The 25,022-nt window shown below is 37.7% G+C and overlaps 2 protein-coding genes and 1 long non-coding RNA gene across 3 annotated transcripts in view; all 3 read left to right on the forward strand.

The window, feature by feature from the left end:
• The first annotated feature begins 712 nt into the window (after nucleotides 1–712).
• Nucleotides 713–25,022, forward strand: part of LOC136264923 (uncharacterized) — a 62,896-nt gene continuing 38,586 nt past the window's right edge. Inside the window, exon 1 of the mRNA XM_066059689.1 lies at nucleotides 713–964. Within this exon, the coding sequence (XP_065915761.1) occupies nucleotides 773–964 (192 nt within the window). The 5' untranslated portion in view covers nucleotides 713–772. The remainder of the gene's footprint in view (nucleotides 965–25,022) is intronic.
• LOC136264110 (uncharacterized) lies at nucleotides 12,416–14,723 on the forward strand. The gene is made up of 2 exons (XR_010704961.1): nucleotides 12,416–12,644; nucleotides 13,986–14,723. It is a non-coding gene; the product is annotated as an uncharacterized lncRNA (long non-coding RNA).
• On the forward strand, nucleotides 15,781–17,289 carry LOC136264146 (ATP-dependent DNA helicase RecQ-like). Its single transcript, XM_066058855.1, has 3 exons — nucleotides 15,781–15,985; nucleotides 16,057–16,339; nucleotides 16,383–17,289. The coding sequence occupies exons 1-3, from the start codon at nucleotides 15,802–15,804 to the stop codon at nucleotides 16,714–16,716; spliced, it is 801 nt and encodes a 266-aa protein (XP_065914927.1). The 5' UTR covers nucleotides 15,781–15,801; the 3' UTR covers nucleotides 16,717–17,289.

Here is a 25,022-nt window from a genome sequence, read left to right on the forward strand (position 1 = left end):
GTATAATAAGTATTCATCAGAGATATAAGATCCCAAATGTCTGTATTTACATGATTTCATCTCACAGGACCCCATGCAGTGGGATAAAAATTGCATACAGTCATGAGTCACATCTTTATGTCATTAGCAATATATATTAGATCAGAAAACTTACAAACTAGTCATGAACTCTGCTATTAAATCAACTAAATAGTTAATTAAATGATCATATCATGCAACGAAATTAAGTGAATTTTAAGATAATTTAACACTAGGATTAACCATAAAGCACGAGGACAAATTGTTCTGTGTCATCATAGCTATACATTAATTTTGCTTTCTTTGTGTTGTGTATAATTTTCATATGCAAAATTTATACGAAACTTTCTCACATGAGTTCTGACTAAAGTTGAAATTGATCATGAGTGGATAATTCGTGGAATTGAAATAGTCATTTTTCCCAGGAGGAATTGATATTTAGCAACAGAGGATGTGGATACTAAAATGGTGGAATAAATAATTTTAAAATACACTGATGTTTACATTACTGTTTAGAAAAAATCCCCTTCTTGTAACAGGACCGGAATACAACCCATCATGTTTCTCACATCATTCAAAGACCAGATCCCAAATTTCAACATAGTTCTGATCATGTTACAAAATGCACTGTTGAAAGAGTATAAAAGCTGCAGACATCTGAACATATCAGTTCAGAGCAAATTAGTGTCAAGAATATCTAACTAAAAGGATCTATTATTAATTTCTATTATCAATTTGGAGAAGAGACCTGAAAATGATTAGGATTGTTCTTGTAGTTGCTGTAGCTTTGGTGCTTGTGATGAAGGGTCAAGCAGTTCCTGTTAACAGTGATTCAACTGGACAGAAAACAACAATCTCTACCTCTGACATCAGTGGACTACGTGACAATGCAGAAGTGCAGGTTTACAAAATACTGCAACAAATTAGAAGTCTGGAGAAAGTCAAAGTACGTAGCTACACACATCTACATACAAACACTAGTTATAGTTTAATTATAGTATTATCATTGTGTTTGTATTGTTTTTATAGAACGAAACATATGACATGTTTCACCAAATCTGCTACACACGCTACAACACAATGTGTGAAATTGTAAGTTGAAAATCTCTTGTACACACATAACACCTGCATACAGTCACAGACATATGTACATGGACACACATACACACATGCACGCACTGCACATGCATGTTACATACACAACAAGGTTACTATTCTCTTACACTTGTAGGATATCAATACCATCAGGGATGACATCACATCACTAACACAACTACTCCCTGTTATTCAACGTCTTGCTGACAATGAGACTGATGAATATTTCATTACTAAATACAATGAAATTGTTAAGTTTATGGAGAGTAGTATTACAGCCCTTAACAACTTGGTAAGTTCAACACAGAGATACACTAATACTTGGTTGCACTTCATCACACTTCTCCACATACTGTAGATTGCAGCATTGGACAGTAAGGATACTGTACCAGCTGCAACAGGAAATCAACGATATGAAAGTCTTGATAAATTTGTGAAGCTGAGTATGCTCAAGTTACAAGTGGAATTAACCTTCAGAGATCTTCAACATCTTCCAATCAACTAACAGTCTTGACTGGGAGTTTAGTATAGGACAATTTGACTCAATTAATATTATGACATTATAATAGTTGCTCTGTGTACACTTTTGGCACTGGTATCACTTTATTAATAAGAAGATTATTTTGTTCTGTGAATACTATTCCACTAGTGAGAAGGCTTAAAGCCTGTGATATGGGGAGTCAGAAACACGTAACTAAAATGTGAAGAATGCAGAAAAAATCAGTGGTGAATCTATACTTGTTTGAGACGAGGGCTATAGGTTGAACATTTTAAAATATTGTGGAGATAGTATCACTGTTGCATGGAATTACCCATCTGCTTTACTATCAGACAGTTAACAACAGGTGCATTTACACGTGTATGACTATATATGTCTAGTAAATGCAACATACTTTAAAAGATTAAGATGTACATATCTTTAGTGGAGGACAGTATCTTTTGCAACTACGATTGATAGTGTGCAGTTTTTATCATCATGCATGGCTATCTGCCTGTAAAGAAAAACCATGAAAGATAGCATAGATACGCTAGCCTGTTAGAATATCAAAGGATCAAACTTAGCTAAGGAAGGTTTATATATACAAACAGAAAATAAATTCAAATTAACTGACAGCGTTATTAGCCAACTGCATGGTATTGTAATGAGGAACTATCTCTTATCCTAGGGAAATCTGTACTGATATAATATAAATAAGTTTTTTTTACAGTTAGGACACTGAAAAGGCAATATAGGATATTATCCAGGAGGTCTGATTATAGCTATAGAAATATTATAATTATCAATTGATCTAAAATTTCATAACATATCAAAAATAGTATTATAAGGACCCTGTAACTCTGTAGCTATAGCTAGAGGAGTAAGGTTGTATCTATGAATGTCATACTGATGGTATGCATGAGCAGTTACTGATATTGATTGCTGTGCATGCAAGAGAGTTATCAACTTGTATGAAGGCACAGATTTTTGCTCACTAGTAGAGTACCATTCATATCCTTTAGAAATTTTCCCTCAAAGAGGAGGGGCTGAACAGTGTGGACGGTAGGGGAAAACCAGGCCGGATTTAGGAGATTCCCTTTGTATACAACTGACCTTCATAATTATTAGACAGTTCAGATACAACAAAGTCTGAACTGTACCCGAGTGACCAACACAGTATAGGGAAACAGTTCTTCCCTTAAAGGAAAACCTAAGAACTGTACTAACATTTAAACAAAGTGCATGAGCAGGATGATAACCCATCCGTTTAGTACAACTGTATGTAATGCATTGCAAATTAAAGAGACTATTGTGGGTATGAGTATAATAGTTGTATTACACGTTATGACTTACAAATCAAGGTTTGTATGTAATACTCCAAAATGGTTTGATTTGAGGAATCATCAAAAAGTTAGCTATTGGGTTCAGAAAGAAGATCCTTAGAAACTATAATAATCACAAAGCCAACAATATAGTGTAGAAGTACAACTGAAAATAGATTATACATGAATGTTTGGTACAAGAGTAACATCCTGCAATTTTACTCTGTATATACTGCTACTGCAGGAATAGACTTAAGTTTTACACAAATGAGAATAGGCATAAACTACACACCCCATATGTATAACAATATCACAACCACAACAATATACATCCTAATATAAATATTATTTTTACATAATCAAAACAATGAGTGATACGTGCTGTTACAAAGTGCCATTTCATGGATACTTACACGAAGCACAAAGTAGTGCATTTGTGACTGTTTACATGGTGACCATGTCAAGAACACAGACCCCCAAACACAGAGCTCCCAATCAATACTATCTTATGAGGGAATCAGGGAGATCTCATCAGCATATACTACAAAATCTTTAATCCTTAAAGTAATACTTAAGAGTTTGTTATAAGCCAATTTTGTGCTGATTATAGGAACATCATTATATTAACACATGGTGACGCAGCACAAGTGATAGAGATACATTTGTAGAATTATCATACTGCCTAACTGCTAAGCATGCTTAGTTTAAAAATTATTAAAGTTCCTATACTAGTATCAGAATGATGTGATAAAATTGTTGGTGATTTTAAAACCGGATTTGAGGGTAACGTGATACTAACCACAAACCACAATTATACAAATCAACAAGTTATTCCTCACATTTCAACTATACGTTAGCTCTTACTTCTTCTATTTAAATACACAAAAGCTAAATTTTTTTTCCAGAAGGAAGCAAGAGAGAGATATCAATGTAATAGTAGGAATTAAATTGTTTACATGGCTATGTAAAAGAATTCCCCTTCTTGTGAAATGTAACTCATCTGAGTTTCCCACGTCATTCATAGACCAAATCCCAAATTCTAACATAGTTCTGACCATATTATAAATGAAAGAGTACAAAAGCTTCAGTTTTTTAAACTTGTTAATATAAAGCAAATCAGTGACAAGAATATCTAGCTAAAAGATTTCTACTGTAACATCACTTTCAGTTGGAGGTTCAGAAAATGGAATCAACTTTGATTGTTCTAGTAGTATTATTTGTGATGTCTAGTCAAGCAGCTCCAGCAATCTCTACAGCTGAACTACAAATATTACATTCAATCGCAAAAACACAAGTTGACAATACATGCACATTTAATCAAATCTTAGAGAAATACACAGTGAGTACACACAATTACTTACTTAGCTTTATGACAATACGTGTGCTTGCATTGCTTCATATAGAATGAAGACTATATCACCCAGGCTGCTGTGTATGCTTTGATGATGCAATAAGTTGCTAGCTATTGACAGACACACAACCAGGTATGTTCACAAGCCATTTTTGGCAGGTTTTAGTAAACCTACTTTTAGCCATTTTTGGCAACTTTCAAAGAGCAGTGTTCCTAACCACTGTACCACTGGTACTAGCTGATAGCTCTTCTTATTTTGCCATATTTAAATGTCACAAATGTAAATCACTATATATCACTATATATCTAACCCATACCCTGTCAATTCCTTAGTTGAACTGTTCTTTGGCAAATACTCAACACCATCATAGTCATCGGAAGAGAAAGGTAAAGCAATATCCAAATCACCTGTCAAGAAGTGAGATGGGGTTAAGGTGAATCCAGGCAGGAAGTCACCATAGACGTAGGTCAGGGGACGCGTATTAATAACTGCTTCAACCTCTGTCAACATAGTCAAGAGTTTGTCCCAATATAGCAATTTATGTCCAATTCCCTTCCTTAAACTCTGCTTTACTAAACCTACTAGTCTCTCATAGAAGCCACCTTGCCATGGAGCTAGAGCTGTGGTGAACTTCCAAGTGATACCTTCCTGGGAATAAAAGCTCAATAACTCATCGTTCTTAAACACCTTGCTCCACTGATGATCTATGGTTGTTTTGACTAATTTGAATTGAGGGGCATTATCGGAAATAATCAAATGTGGTCTTCCTCTTCTAGAAATAAACCTCCTCAAACAATCCAAGAAACACTCAGCTGAAAGCCCTTTGACTAACTCTAGGTGTACAGCTCTGATTGTTAGACATGTGAACAAACATATCCACATCTTCTCTAGCTTATCTCCCTCTTTCACTTGAACTGGACCAAGGTAGTCCAGACCAACATTTCGAAAGGGAGTTGATTTTGATACCCGCTCTTTAGGTCATGGTGGCATATTAGGCAAGGAAAAACTTGGTCCACTGTGACATTTACAGATCAAACATTGACCAATTACATATCTTACTTCCGCCCGACCTTGAGGCACCCAATACTCCTGTCGGACTTGACATAAAGTGTGTGACACACCAGCATGTATGAGGCGTCTATGAATTTCCTGTATAATGAGTTGTGTAAAATGTTCTCGGCGAGGCAGAAGCTTAGGACACTTCACCTCTTCTGCAAGATCAGAATTAGAGTATCTTCCATGGCACCTTAATATACCAAGATTATCAACCTCCAGGCCTAATTGCATCTTCAATCAATTCTTTTTATTCTCAATAGCAGTATAGACATCACTAAATTTTTTATGTTGGACAAAGGATACCCACAACAAAGACACTGTTCTGATCTCTTATAATTGACAGGTTATAGGCTCCCTCTCCTTTAAACTATCAAAAACAGTGGTTAACAACTTCCACTTACAGCGTTTCTCTTCCTTAATTCGATCCCAAACCATTATTTTAATGAACCTCATTACAAACACTGTCACCCGCAATAGCTTTCTAAGAGAAGAGAAGCGTTTCTCGTTGATACCACAAGGTGAGATTGCTTCATTCTGGTCAACTCCAGCTACATTACTTACTTCAATTAATGATGGTCCCTTTGCTTCACTCTTCACTTGGGCTAACACTTCAGTAGTAACATCAGAAAAGCTCCAAATTGGCCACAGACAATGCTCAACTTGAAGCCATGATGGACCATGCCACCACAAAGTAGATGTGCCAATTTCCAATGCAGATAAACCTCGTGTGACTAAGTCTGAGGGATTTTGATTTGAAGCAATGTATTGAAATGTTATATCCTTCTCCATACAGATTTCTCTAATGCGGTTTTCAACAAACACAGAAAGGGGCTTACTTGTTTTTAACCAGTGTAATACACATTGTGAATCTGACCATAATATCCTTTCAAATATTTTTATTCTCAATTCTTTCACAATAAAGTTGGCAACTCGAACGACAATCAACATGGCCAATAGTTCAAGTCGCGGAATTGTCAAATGTTTCAACGAAGATTTCTTTCCAACAGGTACGAGACGCATCTTAGCAAACAAAAGGTTAATTTGGAAATTGATACCATCTTTAAATCTCAAATATACCACAGCTGCATAGGCCTTCACAGTTGCGTCACAAAATATCAACAACTGATAGTCTGTTCCCTGTGCATCTCCCACAAGTTGAGGAATCCTAAATTCAGAAATTTCAGAAAGCTGTTGAACAATTTGATTCCATTCCATTAGTAGAGTTGTAGACAATGGCTCATCCCATGTTATATTAAGAGCCCACAGCTTTTGCAAAAATACTTTTCCATAGAAAGTAACAGGAGAAAACAATCCTAATGGATCAAAAATCTTGGAAACACTATGCAGAACATCACGCTTTGTTGCTACATCCAACTTAGTCATTTGTATACTTCCTGGTATACTAAAGGTATCATCATTCTGATTCCATAATAATCCTAATACTTTGACACTATCACAATCAGTTGCTGATTTCTCACACTCTGGAAGAGATTCCATAAACTTAAGACAATTAGAGCTCCATTCACGCAAGTTCATTGCTGCTCTCTTAAAAATAGACTTAGCTTCTTCATATATTCCAGAGGTTTCACTAGTAGAATTCAATCCAACTAAAACATTGTCTACATAAATGTCATTCAATATCTTCAAAGCAAGTGGTGTCCCCTCCTTTTGAAGGTGAAACTTTATTGTCGCTGCAAGTAAGAATGGACTACAAATCATACCAAAAGGTACACAGCAAAACCGGTAAGTAGCTAAATTATTTTCAGCATCCACCTTAGCTGTGTCATCCAACCATAAAAACTATGTTACATCTTGGTCTTCCTCACATATTCCCACTTGTAAAAAAGCCTTTTCAATATCTGCTAAAATAATAATTGGATACATATGAAACCTGATAAGAAGGCCACAAAGGTCGGGTAAAATAACCGGGCCTCTATACAAACACTCATTTAAACTATTCACATAACACGTTGCCTTGGAAGAAGCATCATACACAATGCGTATTTTTGTGGTGGCCTTACCAGGTGTTAGCACCGGATGATGAGGTAGGTAGTAGGTCCTAGTAGTGTTTGAAGGCACATTGTCATCTACTCTCTCAATAACTTGCTGAGCAAGCTGTTGTTTAATGATGCTATCATACTTCACCAACAACTTGGTGTCTTCACGAAGTCTACAAGTGAGTGATTTCATTCTTCGAACAGCAACATGAAAATTATCAGGTAACACAACACTATCTGACTTCCAGGGCCAACAAACATAGTACCTTCCATTCTCAAATTTGATAGTATCACAAAATTTCCTTAGGGCCTGATCATCGTCATCCATGTTAAAAGGATCTTTTATTCCAATTGTTTCCAAGCACCAGAACTTCTCAAGATCAGGATTCTTTACTACTGACAAATTAGCAGAGCACTGTAAACTATACTCACAAAATTTCCTTTCTACAAACTCTGTTGTGAACTCAGCAGCAACAAACAAAGCATGGTAATTTCCACTCTGACTATCTTTGTTGGTTCCAGGAGATCTCCCTGTAACAATGTAGCCGAATTTGGAAGGTAACATAAACATCCCAGAAGGTTATGTAACTTTATCACGACCAACAATATCCCAAAAGTAATCGGATCCTATTAATAGATCAACAGTGGATGTCTCCTGAGTACATGGAATAGGGTCAGCCAATTTGTGACTTGGTATCAACTTTAAAAATTCTACGTCATTTTGATGTAGCTAGAGGACTCCGTTGAATATTCCCAGTTATTTGCTTGAGAACGTTAACAAACAGTAACATGGACGATCCATCTTTCAATTTCACATTAAATTTAACCACATAAGTATTAATATTAGTGGCTTTTCCTGCTCCAAAGGTTGTTCTAGACAACAACTCCTTTTGCTCAGGCTTCAGTCCTAACTGTTTCGCCAAACTGTCAGCCATAAATGTCCTTTGGCTGGCGCTATCCAACAAAACATGAGCAGAGACTGTAAATGAACTATCAAATCCCTGTATTGGGACAGTTGCTGTTTGCAATAACACTTTCTCTCCATAGGCCAACAGCATTGGAGTCGTACCAGAATCAACAGCCAAGGATCGTTCTGGTTGATCAAACTTCTGAACAGATTTCACATCAGTGGGACTCTCAAGTGATTCCTCGGATCCAGCAACAACCACAGTATCAGTATCCTTCTTTGAAAATTTCACTGGACATAAACATCTATTGTGGTATCCTTTCTGACCACAATGACAACATGATTTCTTTTGAGAACTCATACAATCTCTAAGTGTATGTCCCAACTTCAAACATATAAAACATCTACCTTGTTGGCTAAGCCTTTTCTTCCTACTATATCATCTAGATAAGGATACTGATTACACATGTCATTAAAATGCTCCCCCTTACAGAAAATACAAGGTAAGGAAGGTATACTACTACCCTTATTGACTTTCAAAGAACCAGCAGTCAACACTTCAGCTGAACTACTTGGGCTCTCCTTAAAAGGTCTGACTTGTTTTGTCATGGGATGCCCTTTTGTGTTTGTGAAACAAAAATGTTGTAGATGTTGTCCTTTCACATTGGTATCACCACAATAACATTGTACATTCTCTTGTACTGTGATTAGGGACCCGCCGAATATGCTCATTATTTTACCTATTATGCTATGCTGCACTGCTCAAAATTTTGCCTATTATGCTTAAATTAATGCTCAATAGTTACCTATTATGCTCAAATTATGCTCAATATTTATAACTCAGTTCTGGCATGTTTTCTGAAAACAGTAAGTTGCTGAAGCACAGACCCTAAATTCTTGCTTGTTAAAATGCATGTCACAGAAAAGATCGATATACTCTAATAGAACAGTCAGCTGTCTGATTGTTCCCTGACTGTTCTATTAGAGTATATCGATCTTTTTCTGTGATATGCATTTTGATAAGCAAGAATTTATGGTAATGCACAAGTGTTCTGCCTATTATGCTAGCATTATGCTCAATGCTTTCAGGTACCTATTATGCTCATTATTAGGCCAGCATAATCGGCGGGTCCCTAACTGTGATGTAGTGACTAATCGCTTTTCTTAACTCAGGATTCCATATCCCATGGTACAGCAGGGTCTTTAGACTCCTCCAGCCTAACAATGACCTCAACAGGATATTTAGACATTATCTGCTGAATAAGAGTTCTCTGGTTATTGATAAGCTCTCTCTGAGCTTCTAGCTGTCTTAAAAGCTTTTCTATTGTTTCAGATACATACTGTATTTCACTAAACTTACCACCGCTCTTAGGAAGGTTCTGTAGCTTAGAATAAAGAGATTCTACTATTGCTTCCCTTCTTCCGAATCTATCCTTTAGAAGTTTGGTGGCCACCTCATAATTCTCACTGGTAATGGGAATCCCTTGAATTGCTGACAGTGCTGGTCCCTTCAGCAAACCTTTCAAGTAACTGAATTTAGAAACTGCAGGTAGATTTTGTTCATCAATAGATTTAAGACTGAAACATATCCCAAAACTCCTGCCAATTCTGAATGTTGCCATTTAAACACTGGCAACTGAATCTTTGGCAGATTAACCTTCAAGCTTGTTGCTTCTAACGTCTTAGGTAAACTCAAGCTTTCATTATGCAACAATTGTGTTGTGGGTTCTTGTACCTTAGCTTGCAGCTGCTCTCTCTTTCTCATTATCTGGGGTGGGGTAAAACCGGGACGGGGACGGGGACAGCAGGGGTAAAACCGGGACGGGGACGGGGAAAATAAGGGTAAAACCGGGACGGGGACAGCAGGGGTAAAACCGGGACGGGGACGGGGAAAATAAGGGTAAAACCAGGACGGGGACGGCCAACAAGAGTAAAACCGGGACAGGGACAGCCAAGGGTATAGGGACCACTGACGCAAGGGCTCATCGATTGTGTACTTAGCTACTACAGCTATGACCAGAGCTTCGTGAATTAGCTAGTTAGCTATGTGTTGTTAGAGTATCGTGTATGGAAGGTAATCCGTGCCAAAAATGAACTTATAAATAAAAGCACTTATAAAACCAGGAAAGCGGCGCGAATTTACCGTTTATCAACCATATCCCAACAAAACACAAACTGGCCGCTTATAGGTGTATGTAACGCGCTCCAGTTGTTTCTCTACACATCTGTCTACAGCTCTTGAAAAGGTGAAGGGATTTCCAAAGAATTAATGGTCTGCAGCTCAGCAGACTCCATGAGATCCCAAGATACAGCCCGAGACGCACTTTCCGAGACGTTTACAAAGTGAATCAGGTGGTGAGTGAAGGTGGTGAAGCTTCAGTATGTCCTGGCCAAAATGTAGGGCCAGGTAAATTTTTGCTTTGGGCGAGATCAAATTTGACGGGCTGGGGGGTCTGTTTTTTGTTTTTTTTGTAACCATTAGGTGACTAAGACTTGGATGGGTTTTGTTACAGGCGCTTTGTTTGCATACATGCTGACATAAGGTCTGTTGTGCAAATATATTGGTTCCTGCCCTATGTTCTCCACATTAACAAAATTAATAGTGCCCTGGCCCAGCATTCATGTATGTGGCATGCATTGTAAATCAATTCAGTACATGATCTTGCACACATATTATCTTGAAAGTTCTCCTATTAAGGAAGTTACATTTGCCAAATATCTAGGGGTCACCATCGACGATTTTGTCTTAATGATTTTTCAAGTCGCTCTAGTGTTACTAGCATGCTAAGCACACTCAACTTACTTCCTTTACAACAAAGAAGAGAGAGATCTAAACTTATAATGATGTATAAAATTATTATTGATATTGTTGATATTCCCAAAGATTACTTTGCTCCTAATGATTCACGATTATGAAAAGGATACTACAAGCAACTGATGACAAAAATTGACTCATAGAAATTTTCCTTTCTCCCTCGGTGATTAAACTTTGGAACCCCCTCCCTACATAGTTAATTCTCCTTCCCTGGATAGTTTTTGTAACAACTTAAGTAATTATATCTGTGCATTATAATCATTTGTGATTTCTCCACAGTACTTATACAACCAAGTACTAAGAATAATAAGAAATGCAGTTGAGATTACGTCACAAGTAATAATGTAATGTTTGAGAAAACTATGAGGCCTGGAGACATAAACTAACCGGGGATAGATTTGCCTGTGAATGAAGGCACAACCATATAATAATTATGCCTGTTCATGCTGATGACTTTAATGTACATGTAATTCTATATAATGCCCCATGCTTTAATTTCAGAATTTGCAAACATCTGAGTGATTGTAGGAGAGCCAGAGGCCACCTTACACGTAAACAACAATATTACAAGTATGTTTTAATGTTTGTATTTTAAGTCCAGCATATGCGCCCCAGGCGTCATTGCTAGAACAACCAGCTGATACCAGTTTACTCTTGAACAACAAGGTAAAGAGTATATTACAATGTTTTACTTTTATTGTACATCTTCATTCGTCACCTGGCTTGCTAGCTGGAATTTTCCACCTTTAGTTACTAATAATATAGTCTGTTGCTATTGGACCTTATCTGCAATGATGTCAGACATGTAAAAATGGTCATGATAGGTGTGGGACTTTCGTAAAATTTGTATGGGAGGATTTTTGAACAATGATATCTCATCCAAGATAGAAGATATTGAACTCTAACCTGCAGGTATGGTTGTAAGGTAACTGAACGACTAACAGTCTAGCATTAGTTTGAAAACCACCCAAAAATCGCTTCTACGTATTTATTGTAATGTATTATATCCATCCATACCTGAGGGTTAGAGCCCGTTATCTTCTTTCTTGACTAAGATATGATCGTTAAAAAATTCTGAGGTATGCACTGAGATTTGGGTGCTCCACTAGCGTATTACAGTAAGTTAAGTAAATGTGTAGCTATACAATCCAGGCTGGTCCCTTGGACATATCAGTTATTCTCTCTGTCCAGTAATAATACTGAAATGATGTGGGCATGCAGCTACATGCTTCTTGTTTTTTTGTTTTTTTTAACTGAACATGCGATTGGTTAGTAAAAAGTGCATGAATTGCTAATTTTGACTGATTGCAGTGCTAAACAGATTGCAGTGATTGTCACTGCATGCATTGGATGTCTCTACTCCAGATCACTGCATTTTAAAGAGTTTGTAACAGTGGCGTACATTGAATGGATGTTGATAATGCCAATACAGAGTCCTCTATTAGCACCCGAATTTATTAAGATACAATGTGACACGAGGGAAATCTACTGTAAACTCATTGAAATGGAATCAGCCTAGGGTATGATTTGGGAGTGGAATGGGATCTGTGATGTGGACTATTAACACAGTTGAATGAATTGCAGTGGTTGGAATTTTGCTTCAGGTATGTACAGTAAGTGTAGTGTAGTGTGGTGCAAGACTTCCTGGAGCAGTGTGGAGTGGGTAATCATGAGAGACAATACCTACATAAACGTGGTTTGACTGATCACGTTAACATGGAATCCTTCAAACTTCTCTCCAAGGGGAGTAGAAAATACTGCCATCTATACAGCGTTGTTAGTTTGCCAGCTGTCATCAGTCTGCACATAGCCTGCAAACATAATGTTACTGATCCGCATGGGACTGAGGATATGAGCAGATATCGAACATGCAATACTTTTGCCCCTTTTCTGTTACACCTGTTGATCTGATCGATGCAAGTGATTTTGTTCAATTTTTGGAAAAGGTCTTCCCTTTCAAGGGGGAGACCAGTCACTGAAGTCTTTATTGCTTGTTATGTTTTACCCATTGTTACCAATTGTTAGGTGTTAGATAACAATGGCTAATCTATAGCAATGTGTAACTCCTATTGTAGTGTGATCTGTGCAGCAAGTATAGTGTAGTGTGATATGTACAGTATGATAGCAGGTCTCCTCATGTTCATGTTTACATACTTAGGCACCAGATATTTACGTTACCTCTGGTATTTTGTAGTACACAGGTTTTAGGTGTATTTTATTTAGTGCCTGTGTTTTAGTGTAATGCTCTGTGTAGTTTACTGCTCTATCTAGTGTACGTGTGCACGTGTGTGGTGTAATGCAATGTAATGTGTATGTGTATGTAGTGTATATAGGTTTATGTGCGTTAATCGGATGGCTGCAGATTCGAGGCTGCCTAGGTCCAGTCATGGATTTTTTCTCCTTTCTCCATCTTTTCAAACACACTTTGTGTAACAACTTTAAACAGGCTGTAAGACCAGGTGTCCTACAGACTTTCAGCACTAGTACTGTAAAGCCTTAATAAATAAATAAAAATGTGTTATTAAAGTGGTTACCAGCTGATGAGTCCTGCCACTTAAAATAATAAGGATGAAACATCTTTCAGTAAGACTTCCTGGTTGAGGACAGTATCCCTCAAGAATAGGACTGTAAGTTAGCTACACCATTTACATGGAGTTATGTACCGAACTCATCTTTCAGCGATTATGGCAATTGTACATGCTGAAGTGGCTGAGTTTGTCTGTGATCATATGATCTTCAGTAGCATTTGTTCTCCTACCCATCCCACTTAGGAGGAGCTACATTTCTACCTTCTAACTATACCACCTGACTGCAGACAATCCAGTGACAACTACCATACAGTGGTTACATGCCAAATTGGATAATTAATTTTATAAAATGTATTTGTGAATAGCTACACATTCCTTGTAACTGGCATATTATAGTACTGTTGTCATTTCCTACAGGTTGGCAGCATCAAACAAGACCTATCTACGACGTACTCCATTGAATAACAACAATACATTGTGTCATACAAATACTCAAATTACTGCACACCATGATAAACCATTACATCACTCCATAATGCAGACCATACTGAAGATGGTACCCCTCTCACTAGGGTTCATATGCAATACTGTTCAGTAGCAGCTTGGACAGTCACAATAGAACAGCTTGGAGTGTCACCATGGCAATGGTTTAAATGATTTCCATGGTAACAGTTTCGACAACATCCAGGACTATTAGGAGATGGTAACCTTGACAACCTGTGATTTCAGTGACGTGTCAGTATCTCACATCCTCAATGAAGTACAAGTGTCACTAGATGATATTAAAAGTACCTACCACCCTAGTACACAGTCTGGTCCCACTTCACAACCACAGCAGCCAATTCATCCAATAAGATGTTGCATGATCCCCTGGTGTTATGCAGGAATTTCCCACAGATCACCAGACAAGGAGGCAGCAATCAGAAGTATTGTAGTCAAGTTGAACACATGGTTCCAGCTAATGATGTGAAGACACCACTTGAACTGTTTACTATGGTAAACATTGTAGTTTTGTTACATGTACATATTTTGTATTTCATATTTGAATTTACAGTTTTATTTATTCTACACATTATATAACAAGTTTGACATTTTATTCTAACACTATCACACCTTATGTAGTCGTATATTCTAATAAAATGAATATTTAATAAACATGAAGGTATAAGTCATGACTGTTCTATTAGAGTGATTGACTGCTCTATTAGAGTATCTCGATCTTGCATTACATTTAATACAAGCACTGAATGAGTAACTCTGAGCAATTAATTTCGCTTCTTATTCGGGTATCTAGTAAACTGTAACTAATGGACTTTTGCTCCTGCAAATTTGGACTTGTATACTAAAATTGTGGACCTCTATGCTTAAATTGTGGACCTTTTTCCCAAGAGGGCGGTTCTTCAGAACCCCCCTTGGCTACGGGCCTGGAGTCTGCTCTGGTAAATACTCGTACTCTTTGCAAACAGAAGTGTTATAATTATTGCATGTGACAACTATGTTGGACTTAATGTTGGGGCTATTGTGAATCATATCTGCTAGTGTCAGTAAATAGACTTGATTTGGCAGTCATGATCAAAATTAGTCAGTAAACTTTGCTTGCATTTCTAAGACATTTCTTTGTACAATCTTGGCTGCTCTTGCCAGACATATAGCATCATTGTCAAAGTCCAACTCACATGCTTTAAGCAGAGCTGGACCTAGTCTCGCATGGCCAGACCCTTTCCGCGCGGCCGCTTATCGATTAGAGATTATAAGCGGCGTGCTACAAGGGTCTGTCGGGACTAGTTCATGCACTAAAAAGTTTTCAACACGTTATTGGTGACGATTCCTTGACTGGGTAACAAGCATCCTGCGCTAGTAAAAGATCAAACTTGTGTACTGGAAGTAGTCGCATGTGACAAGTAGTTGAAGACAGTGGCGATTCTAGACCTGACATACAGGGGGGGCCCAGTAGGGAACAACATAACCATTGTTGTTTGGCTATAGTATAAAGTAGAATTTTCAGGGGGGTCTGGGGGTGCAACCTCCAGAAGCTGCAGGATTTTTGCAATTTAAAGGCTAGAAAACAGCCTAAAATTTGTTCTAAAAACATGAAAAACAAATGCTAAAAATAACAATGCCAATCTATACAGCAACTTTTCCCCAAAATTTTTTAAAAGTTATTTTTTAACAGGGGGGCCTTGGCCCCCCCTTAGAATCGCCTATGGTTGAAGACACGAGGTGTACCGGCAAAATGGATCTGCCGTCTGCCCTGAATCACGCGTCTCAGCGAATGGGTATCCAAGGATTAAAACCTAAACAGTTAGAAGTTATAGAGGCATTTGTTTCAGGAAAAGACACGTTTGTTTCCTTGCCAACTGGTTATGGCAAATCTATAATATTTGCAATGCTCCCTCTACTGTTTGATTTCTTATTTGGTAAGGTGTAGCTAAGCAATTATACTCGTGCATACAATATTATTATCTCATATTGCTTTTGTTTCTAAAAGGTGCCCAGGGAAGCATTGCTGTGGTTGTCACACCTTTGATATCTTTAATGATTGATCAAAAGGGGAAATTTTTGCAGAGGGGTTTGAAAGTAGAATTTGTTGGTGAAGCCCAAACTGATGAAAATGCTACCATGGATGTGTTGAATGGAGATGTTCAGTTAGTATACATTAGTCCTGAGTCTTTATTGCTTAATCGGGGATATCGCAATATGCTAACAACACCTACATACCAGCAGAAATTGAAGGCTCTTGTTGTTGATGAAGCTCATTGTGTTAAGTTCTGGTAAGTCACAATTCTGTATGTTTTAAATACTGTTTCTGTTTAGGGGTGATAAGTTTCGAACTGCTTTTGCTGATATTGGAAACATTAGAAGCTTATTGCCAAAAAATATCAATGTTATGGCACTGACAGCCACAGCAACCAAGACTACTCTGTCCAGTGTGAAGTCCAGACTTGCGATGGAGGATCCTGTGATAGTTGGTCTACCTCCTGATAGATCTAACATTAAAATGATTGTGGAGCCATGCCCAGATTTAAGTGAATTGTTTGAAGAATTAGCCAAGGACCTGCGTGAAAATTGCACAAAGACCACTAAAACTGTTGTATTCTGTAGGTCATTAAAGGACTGTGGAAAAATGTGTAAGATGATGAAGAAATAGTTGGGTAAAGATATTACAGAGCCTCCAAAACTTCCTGATCAATTCCTATAGTTCTGGCTTATTGATGTTTTCACGGCAGCATCTGATAATGATATGCGAGAAGAAATTATCACTGAATTTTGCAAAAGTGAGACTAAACTAAGGCTAATAATAGCCTCCACAGCATTTGGTCTGGGAATCGACTGTAAAGACATAGTCCAGGTTATTAATTATGGAACACCAAATACTCTAGAGGAGCTAGTACAAGAAATGGGGCGGGCAGGAAGGAATGGTAACCAGACTCAAGCCATTTTGTATCACAAAGCAATTGGTGACGATGTAAGTGAGCAGGCAAAACTGTATGGAGAAAACATTAGTGTTTGCCGCAGGGAACTGCTTTTTAAGGACTTTCTTTTCTTTAATAAAGAGAGTAGTCTTAGTGGATGTAATTGTTGCGATTTGTGTACCATATGGTGTACTTGTAAAGACTGTGGTGTTTGGTAAACTAATTGATAGTAATTGCAAATACCACATCAAAATGTATTACAGAAATCATGTTAAAGATTTAATAATTATAATATTGATCAATATGTATCATAATTCAGTACTTGCTTCTTAGCCCATTCCTTTGTATTTTTCCAGTCAATTGAGGCCATTAATTGTTTGTGCTTACGAAATCCCTTATGAGACCGCCCATTTGTGATCTAAAACACCTTCTCTGCCACTAACTGTTCATGTAATTTTTGTAAATCCTTGTCAAAGGATGGCATTGAGTGATAGTCTTTGGTCGGTGTAATATTGGAAACATTTTCAAAGTTTGTGCATACCGTCTCAACCAGCCCCAACACCTTTGAAGCACACTGAACACTCTCAGGAGAAATGTTAGATCCTAAGCCATGCAACATTCCCTTCAATCTTTTGTTCAAATGTTCCAAATGAAGGTCTACTGGAATATTCTTCCCAGGTCTGCCATGAGTGTTGACTGTCCTAGACCACTTTATCTCAGCAATCTTTCTAGGCGAGAGTAAAGAAGACTGGGCCAACAAGAGAAACCCCTCTTTGGCATAGTTGCTATGTCTTGTGTCTTTGAAAATTGCAGTTAAAAATTTCCAGTAACTCAGCATTCGGTTGCCATCACCCATCTTGATGGCATCATGAAATCCGTGCCATAGCAGTGCCATTGTTAAGAAATCAGTGGCATATGCATATACAGAATCATTAACATTTGTCACATTACCAGAAACTGCACTGTCAGGGATGGATATGTTTACAAATTTATTGACAATAGATTCTGCAATGGCCTTACAGTCAGGCGATGAATTTCTAGATTCATCCATCACTTGCTCTGCTGCTGTAGTTACATGGGCGCACATTATAACATTCAAAAAGTCCTCTGCTGCCTTCATATTATGCTTTGGAACTTTTCCAAATGAAGTACCATTTATCACCTGCTTTAGTTGAAACAAAGTGCCCTTGTCATGAGGTGTTACAGAGTAAAATCGGTTTTGCAAAACCTAAAATTCATTAATATAATACACATAATTATTCAGTATAAAACATTGTAAAAACTTACAGTAACAAGACAAAGTCTTGCATGCCAGTCACTGGTAGCTGGTACATATCCATCCAAGCGAGCTAAGCTTGTCTTGTGAAAACAACGCAAAGCTATAGCTCCTCGTACACGGGCTGATGTCAGTTAGTTCCCAAAAATCAGACAAGGCCACACTCTTGTTTCCTGCTGTATGTGTGGAGTTCCATTGACCTCCACTGATACTTCTGTACTTTTTGCAGGAATGTATTTGTTGAGAGCAAGTAAAATCTGTGTCATTTCAGTTAAAACGTTTTCATTGTGCAATTGCACACCTAATGGCACCTAATAAAGCAGATTTACATACCTAACTTAACCAATGTCAAAGTCAGGAAATTCGTCCTCAGCAGTAAGCGAATACTGGCGGAGTATCATTTTCACATTGTACTTCCACAAAGTCACAGATAGTTGCTGGAGAAGTTGGCGTCTAGCAAATTTTCTAGGTAAACCGTTTCTAACAGTTGTTCTGTCAGCTATGGATCCTAAAATTGATAGGGCATATGGTGACCAAACACCAAAGGTCTCACATACAAGAGGATAAAATCTCCTCCATTATCATTCACAATATTCTGGTATTGGTTATCCTTAGCTATCTCACCAACAGCAGCGGCCACCCCAGCCTGAGAAGAAGCAGAAGATATGACAGCAGACTGAGTGGTACTCCTGACGGAGAGATCAAAATAGGCAGGACGATCAAGATGAAGGTCAGGGTGGTATATGTCGCCAGGACGTGATTGGTCAGATGAAATGCCTTGCTCCCTAAGAACACCAGGGTGATCTTGGAGCAAGGCATGGTGTACAACAGACACTAAAGCATTAGTACAACAGACACTAAAGCATTAGTACAACAGACACTAAAGCATTAGTACAACAGACACTAAAGCATTAAAAACAGACACTAAAGCTTCCCTTACTTGGCATATATAGTCTAGTCTGGCGTAGCCGACCTGTGCGTAACGCGAAAGTCTGGTGACAGCCGCATTCAGTACCTGTGCTAGCCTTACGAAACACTGGTGCGTCCAATCAGATCGCTTAGTGACCAATTAACAACATTCTATGACGTTATTCCGATTTGGCCACTGATTATGGCGAGCTTCTTATGTCTTTTCTACAACCAGCACAAATGTAAGGATTTGTAGAGGAAATAGACGTCATTCAAGTGCAAGTACAGTAGCTGTCGCGCTCTGTTACCGGAAATTGTCCAAGTGTTTCGCGTGTATTTTCAAATTTAATTGCATTCCATCTGCACAGGTACTGAATGCGGCTGTCACCAGACCCTCGCGTTACGCGCGCGGGTCGGCTACGCCAGACTATATATAGTTCAGATCTATACCTAGTTATAACCCACAGCAGAAATAAATCGATTTGCTACTGTGGATTTGGTATGGAGCTACTCTTTGCCGAAAATCACGTAATTTTGAATTCGGAGCAACCCAGCAATCATTTTCTTATTATTATTATTTAATGGGCTTGTAGATGCCAAGGCAAGCTAACTTGCCAGGCTAGGCCGCAGGCCTTTGAAGGTGCCCATATCTAGATTGCTTCCAAAAATTATCCAAGCGCAGCTTGAAGGTTGCAATCAACAAAAGGAAAGCCCACAAACCTTCACTATACAGCAATATAGTTTGGTTATCACTTCATGCACAGCGCAAGTTTCATATGGATCTGAGCTTTCCTTCCATCAAACTAAGTGGCATGAAATTTCTTCCTAGCGCGTCTGAGACCAAAATGGGAGGCGTGACTGCAATAACTCCAAGTTTTAGTTTCTCCAGCAAGTGATTTAGGCTTCAATATTATGTTGTCACCACCTAATGGTATTAGTTTCCAACCAGAAATGGATCACATGATTATGGATTGATTTTTCGTTTGCATTATAGCTATACATGGTTAGTTATGTATAGTGGTATAATCTAGACAGAATTTCACAGGTATTCTGATCAAAATTTGACAGAGACACCACTGATGAAGCATAGAGTTAGGCATAGTAAAACTAGGGCCCTACAAAAAATGGCAGGGTTGTTTGTATGTAACATCAAGATACTCTAATAGAGCAGTCATGCAAACAGTCTCCAGTCTCTTTACTATTCTGTCCTCTATAGTAAGCAAGTGGAATCCATAAACAGGCTGAATTGAATATCAGGGTAAAAATGCAATTGGTAAGAAACCTCAATAGTATCAGATTACTGGTTGGGGGCACACCATAAATGAATCCACATTATGAGTGCATGGCTATACCCAGAGGCAATATTTATAGACAAGATTAGGTAATAAGAATAATTATGCTGCTAGAGTTTCAATTCACTACAATAGCTGCAGAGGCATTTCAAAAAGAAAATTAATATTGGTATGAGTTGGCCACCTTGCACTACTAAATGGCACAAATTATAGCTAAGTACATGCAATCACTACAATTTATTCTTAATTTAATCTGTTGTACTATATACTCCATATGGAGGTTCCTGTACAGTAAACAAATAATAATAATAATAACACACATTTTGATTAATCAGCTATATCTTCATACTAACTGTAGCTGTAAGTTTTGTACATTCAATAATTGTAATGATTTGTATAGGTATTTCTAGTATACTGCTAAGCAAAAATCCATCACACAAACTGGTGTCAAATTATAATGCTAGAAATGTCAATCTATTGTGAAAAATCGTAATTTTCCTGTGCCTTAATTATACTCCCTGGTGGAGGCTCTGCATGCATATAGTAATAAATATAATCCAATATATAATTATAATTTTAATAGTACAAATACAACATTATATAATTATATTTTAATTAATTAATCTTGCAAGCTTTTAAATTTCTGTTTTGCTTGTAGGATGTACCGTACGCAAGAAAATTTGACGTCAAAAAAATTTGATGAATTTGATTTAATTCGTCAAATTTAAATTCGTCAAATGTTTATAAGCGTCCTTAAAAGTACAGGTTTTGCCTACAATTTCTTGATTTTCGTCAACATTTTATTCGTCAAATCTAATGGACAATCAAAGATTATCCATTTGGTATTCAGTTGCCGAGTATGTAGGGGGGGGGGAGGGGAGAATTAGGTTAATGTAGACTATAGGCCTTCAAAGCCTCTGGTATGAGTTCGAGTCTCATATTCTCCGTTAGCCAAATCTCCAATTGATTGTGGAGATTTGGCTAATTACATGAATGGCAAATTCTATTCTATTGAATAGAATAGAATTTGCCATTCATTGATTTAATAAATGGCTAAAATCTGCTGAAGTCTGAATTCGTCAAATGTTTTTGACGTCAAAATTTCCTTACATACGGTACATGCAATTTTATGTTGATCTACAGACTGTGTATGGTATATATTTGGTAACATTGCATGTGTGAGATGTAGACATTTACTATAGATATCCTTTTTATAATGAGTCATAAGTTTACGGACTTATGATACTTGGTATAACATGCAGTTTCAATGGCCTATGTCTTTCGACTATGGATCTATTACCTTAAATGTGACTTAAAATGTGATTTCTAAAGAACATGTAATTTTCTTCAATGACTTATAAACCTCACATAAATTCAGGAATGACTATACACATTCATAGACAGCTCTACAAAGTACATGTTATACATATATTATAGAGCACTCAGTACATTGTGGCTGTTGGTATAACAGTTATCCAACAGGCCTTTGGTGCGGTTTCTCACGATAAAGCCAAAAATAAGTAATACCCTTCAGCTATGGGTGAAAACCTTAAATTTCTTGTTTGTTAAAGGCTCATATATAATATATAACTGCCTGCAGCCTGCTGTGAAAATATAAGATTGAGGACATACCTCCCTAACTTTTAAGAAGAAATTAAGTACAAACTAGCTAAATTTATATACCACTGACTAGAGCTGTACCGATAATCGGATCGGCCAAAATATCGGCCACCAATATGGCAATTTTTACCAATATCGGCATCGGTACAGAACAGTACGAGGACCGATATCGCTACCGATATTTATACAGCAATAGTTTGTACATAAACGGATTATAATATTGGTTTTCTACGTTATCCATGTGGCTGTTCAGTAGCAGTGGCTTATTGTTCACTGGACAGCAAGCGCTACGCTACGAGAAGCCATACAAATACACGCGATTCTAGTGTTTGTTGCTGGAAAGCTTATCTAATCCAAAACAGCCAAGCTGTAAAAAAAGTGTGCGGCCCTCAGAAAGGCTATGGTGAAAAAAGATGTGAAATCCAAGGTGGCGGCCAAAAAATGGCTGTGATGGTAGGTTAATGGTAAAAATTTTAATAATGACAATTCAGGTAAATTTTGTGAAGCGGCACAAAATTCACCTGAATTGTCGTTATTAAAATTTTTACCATTAACCTACCATCACAGCCATTTCTTGGCCGCCACCTTGGATTTCACATCTTTTTTCACCATAGCCTTTTTGAGGGCTGCACACTTTTTTTACAGCTTGGCTGTTTTGGATTAGATTCATTTCTTTTTGTATTTGTATACCCCAAAGCCGGCCCATAGGCCAGCTTTGGGACTTTTTAAACCTATGTTGTTTTTTCTTTACTACAGGAAGAAGAAAAGATGAAGTAGATGTACTTTAAATATTTTATCAGTAAATGTACAAATTATATATATAATACATATGTGACCGGATTTGCGAAAAGGGGCCTTCCACACACATCCAATTTGCCAACTTTGACAATTGATAACTTCAGATTGGAAAGAGCTATTGCCTTGAAATTTGGGCAGTGGTGATTTCTTTGCAGCTGAACTCTCTACATGATGGTTTCTTTGTAGCTAAACTCTCTACAAGGTAATTTCTTCTAGCTGATCTCTCTACAGGGAGATTTATTTGTAGCTGAACTATCTACAAGGTAACTTCTTCTAGCTGATCTCTCTACAGGGTGATTTGTTTGCAGCTGAGCTCTTTACAGAATGATTTCTTTGTAGCTGAACTCTCTACAAGATAACTTTTCTAGCTGATGTCTCTACAAGGTGACTAGTTTGTAGCTGAACTCTCTACATGGTGGTTTCTTTGTAACTGAACTTTCTACAAGGTGACTTCTTCTAGCTGATCTTTCAATAGGGTGATTTGTTTGTAGCTTCACTCTCTACAAGGTAACTTCTTCTAACTGATCTCTCTACAGGGAGATTTGTTTGTAGCTGAACTCTCTACAGGTGATTTGTTAGAAGCTGAACTTTCTAAATAATGGTTTCTTTGTAGCTGAACTCTCTACAAGCTAACTTCTTCTAGCTGATCTCTCTACAGGGTGATTTGTTTGTAGCTGAATTCTGTACAGATGATTTGTTTGCAGCTGAGCTCTTTACAGAATGGTTTCTTTGTAGCTGAACTCTCTAAAAGGTAACTTCTTCTAACTGATCTTTCTACAGGGCAATTTGTTTGTGGCTGAATTTTCTACGGGGTGATTTCTTTGCAGCTGAACTCTCTACTTGGTGGTTTCTTTGTAGCTGAACTATGTACAAGGTAATTTCTTCTAGCTGACCTCTCTACAGGGTGATTTGTTTGTAACTGAATTCTGTACAGGTGATTTGTTTGCAGCTGAGCTCTTTACAGAATGGTTTCTTTGTAGCTGAACTCTCTACAAGGTAACTTTTCTAGCTGATGTCTCTACAAGGTCACTAGTTTGTAGCTGAACTCTCTACATGGTGGTTTCTTTGTAACTGAACTTTCTACAAGGTGACTTCTTCTAGCTGATCTTTCTACAGGGTGATTTGTTTGTAGCTGAACTCTCTACAAGGTAACTTCTTCTAGCTGATCTCTCTACAAGGAGATTTGTTTGTAGCTGAACTCTCTACAGGTGATTTGTTTGAAGCTGAACCCTCTAAATGATGGTTTCTTTGTAGCTGAACTCTCTACAAGTTAACTTCTTCTAGCTGATCCCTCTACAGGGTGATTTGCTTGTAGCTGAACTATCTACAAGATAACTTCTTCTAACTGATCTCTCTACAGGGTGATTTGTTTGTAGCTGAATTCTGTATAGGTGATTTGTTTGCAGCTGAGCTCTTTAAATAATGGTTTCTTTGTAGCTGAACTCTCTCAAGGTAACTTCTTCTAGCTGATGTCTTTACAGGGCCACTAGTTTGTAGCTGAATTCTCTACATGGTGGTTTCTTTGTAACTGAACTCTCTACAAGGTAACTTTTTCTAGCTCATCTTTCTACAGGGTGATTTATTTGTAGCTGAATTCTGTACAAGTGATTTGTTTGCAGCTGAGCTCTTTAAAGAATGGTTTCTTTGTAGCTGAACTCTCTACAAGGTAACTTCTTCTAGCTGATGTCTCTACAAGGTCACTAGTTTGTAGCTGAGCTCTCTACATGGTGGTTTCTTTGTAACTGAACTCTCTACAAGGTGACCTCTTCTAGCTGATCTTTCTACAGGGTGATTTGTTTGAAGCTGAACTCTCTACAAGGTAACTTCTTCTAGCTGATCTCTCTACAGGGAGATTTGTTTGTAGCTGAACTCTCTACATGATGGTTTCTTTGTAGCTGAACTCCCTACAAGGTAACTTCTTCTAGCTAATCTCTCTACAGGGCGATTTGTTTGTAGCTGAACTCTCTACATGATGGTTTCTTTGTAGCTGAACTCTCTGCAAGGTAACTTCTTCTATTGATCTCTCCACAGGGCGATTTGTTTGTAGCTGAACTCTCTACATGGCGGTTTCTTTGTAGCTGAACTCTACAAGGTGATTTTTTCTAGCTGAACTATCTCTTTCCATAGTTGCATGAACTCCCTACAA

Source organism: Dysidea avara, chromosome 8 (genome assembly GCF_963678975.1).
Source record: "Dysidea avara chromosome 8, odDysAvar1.4, whole genome shotgun sequence".
Taxonomy (NCBI): domain Eukaryota; kingdom Metazoa; phylum Porifera; class Demospongiae; order Dictyoceratida; family Dysideidae; genus Dysidea; species Dysidea avara.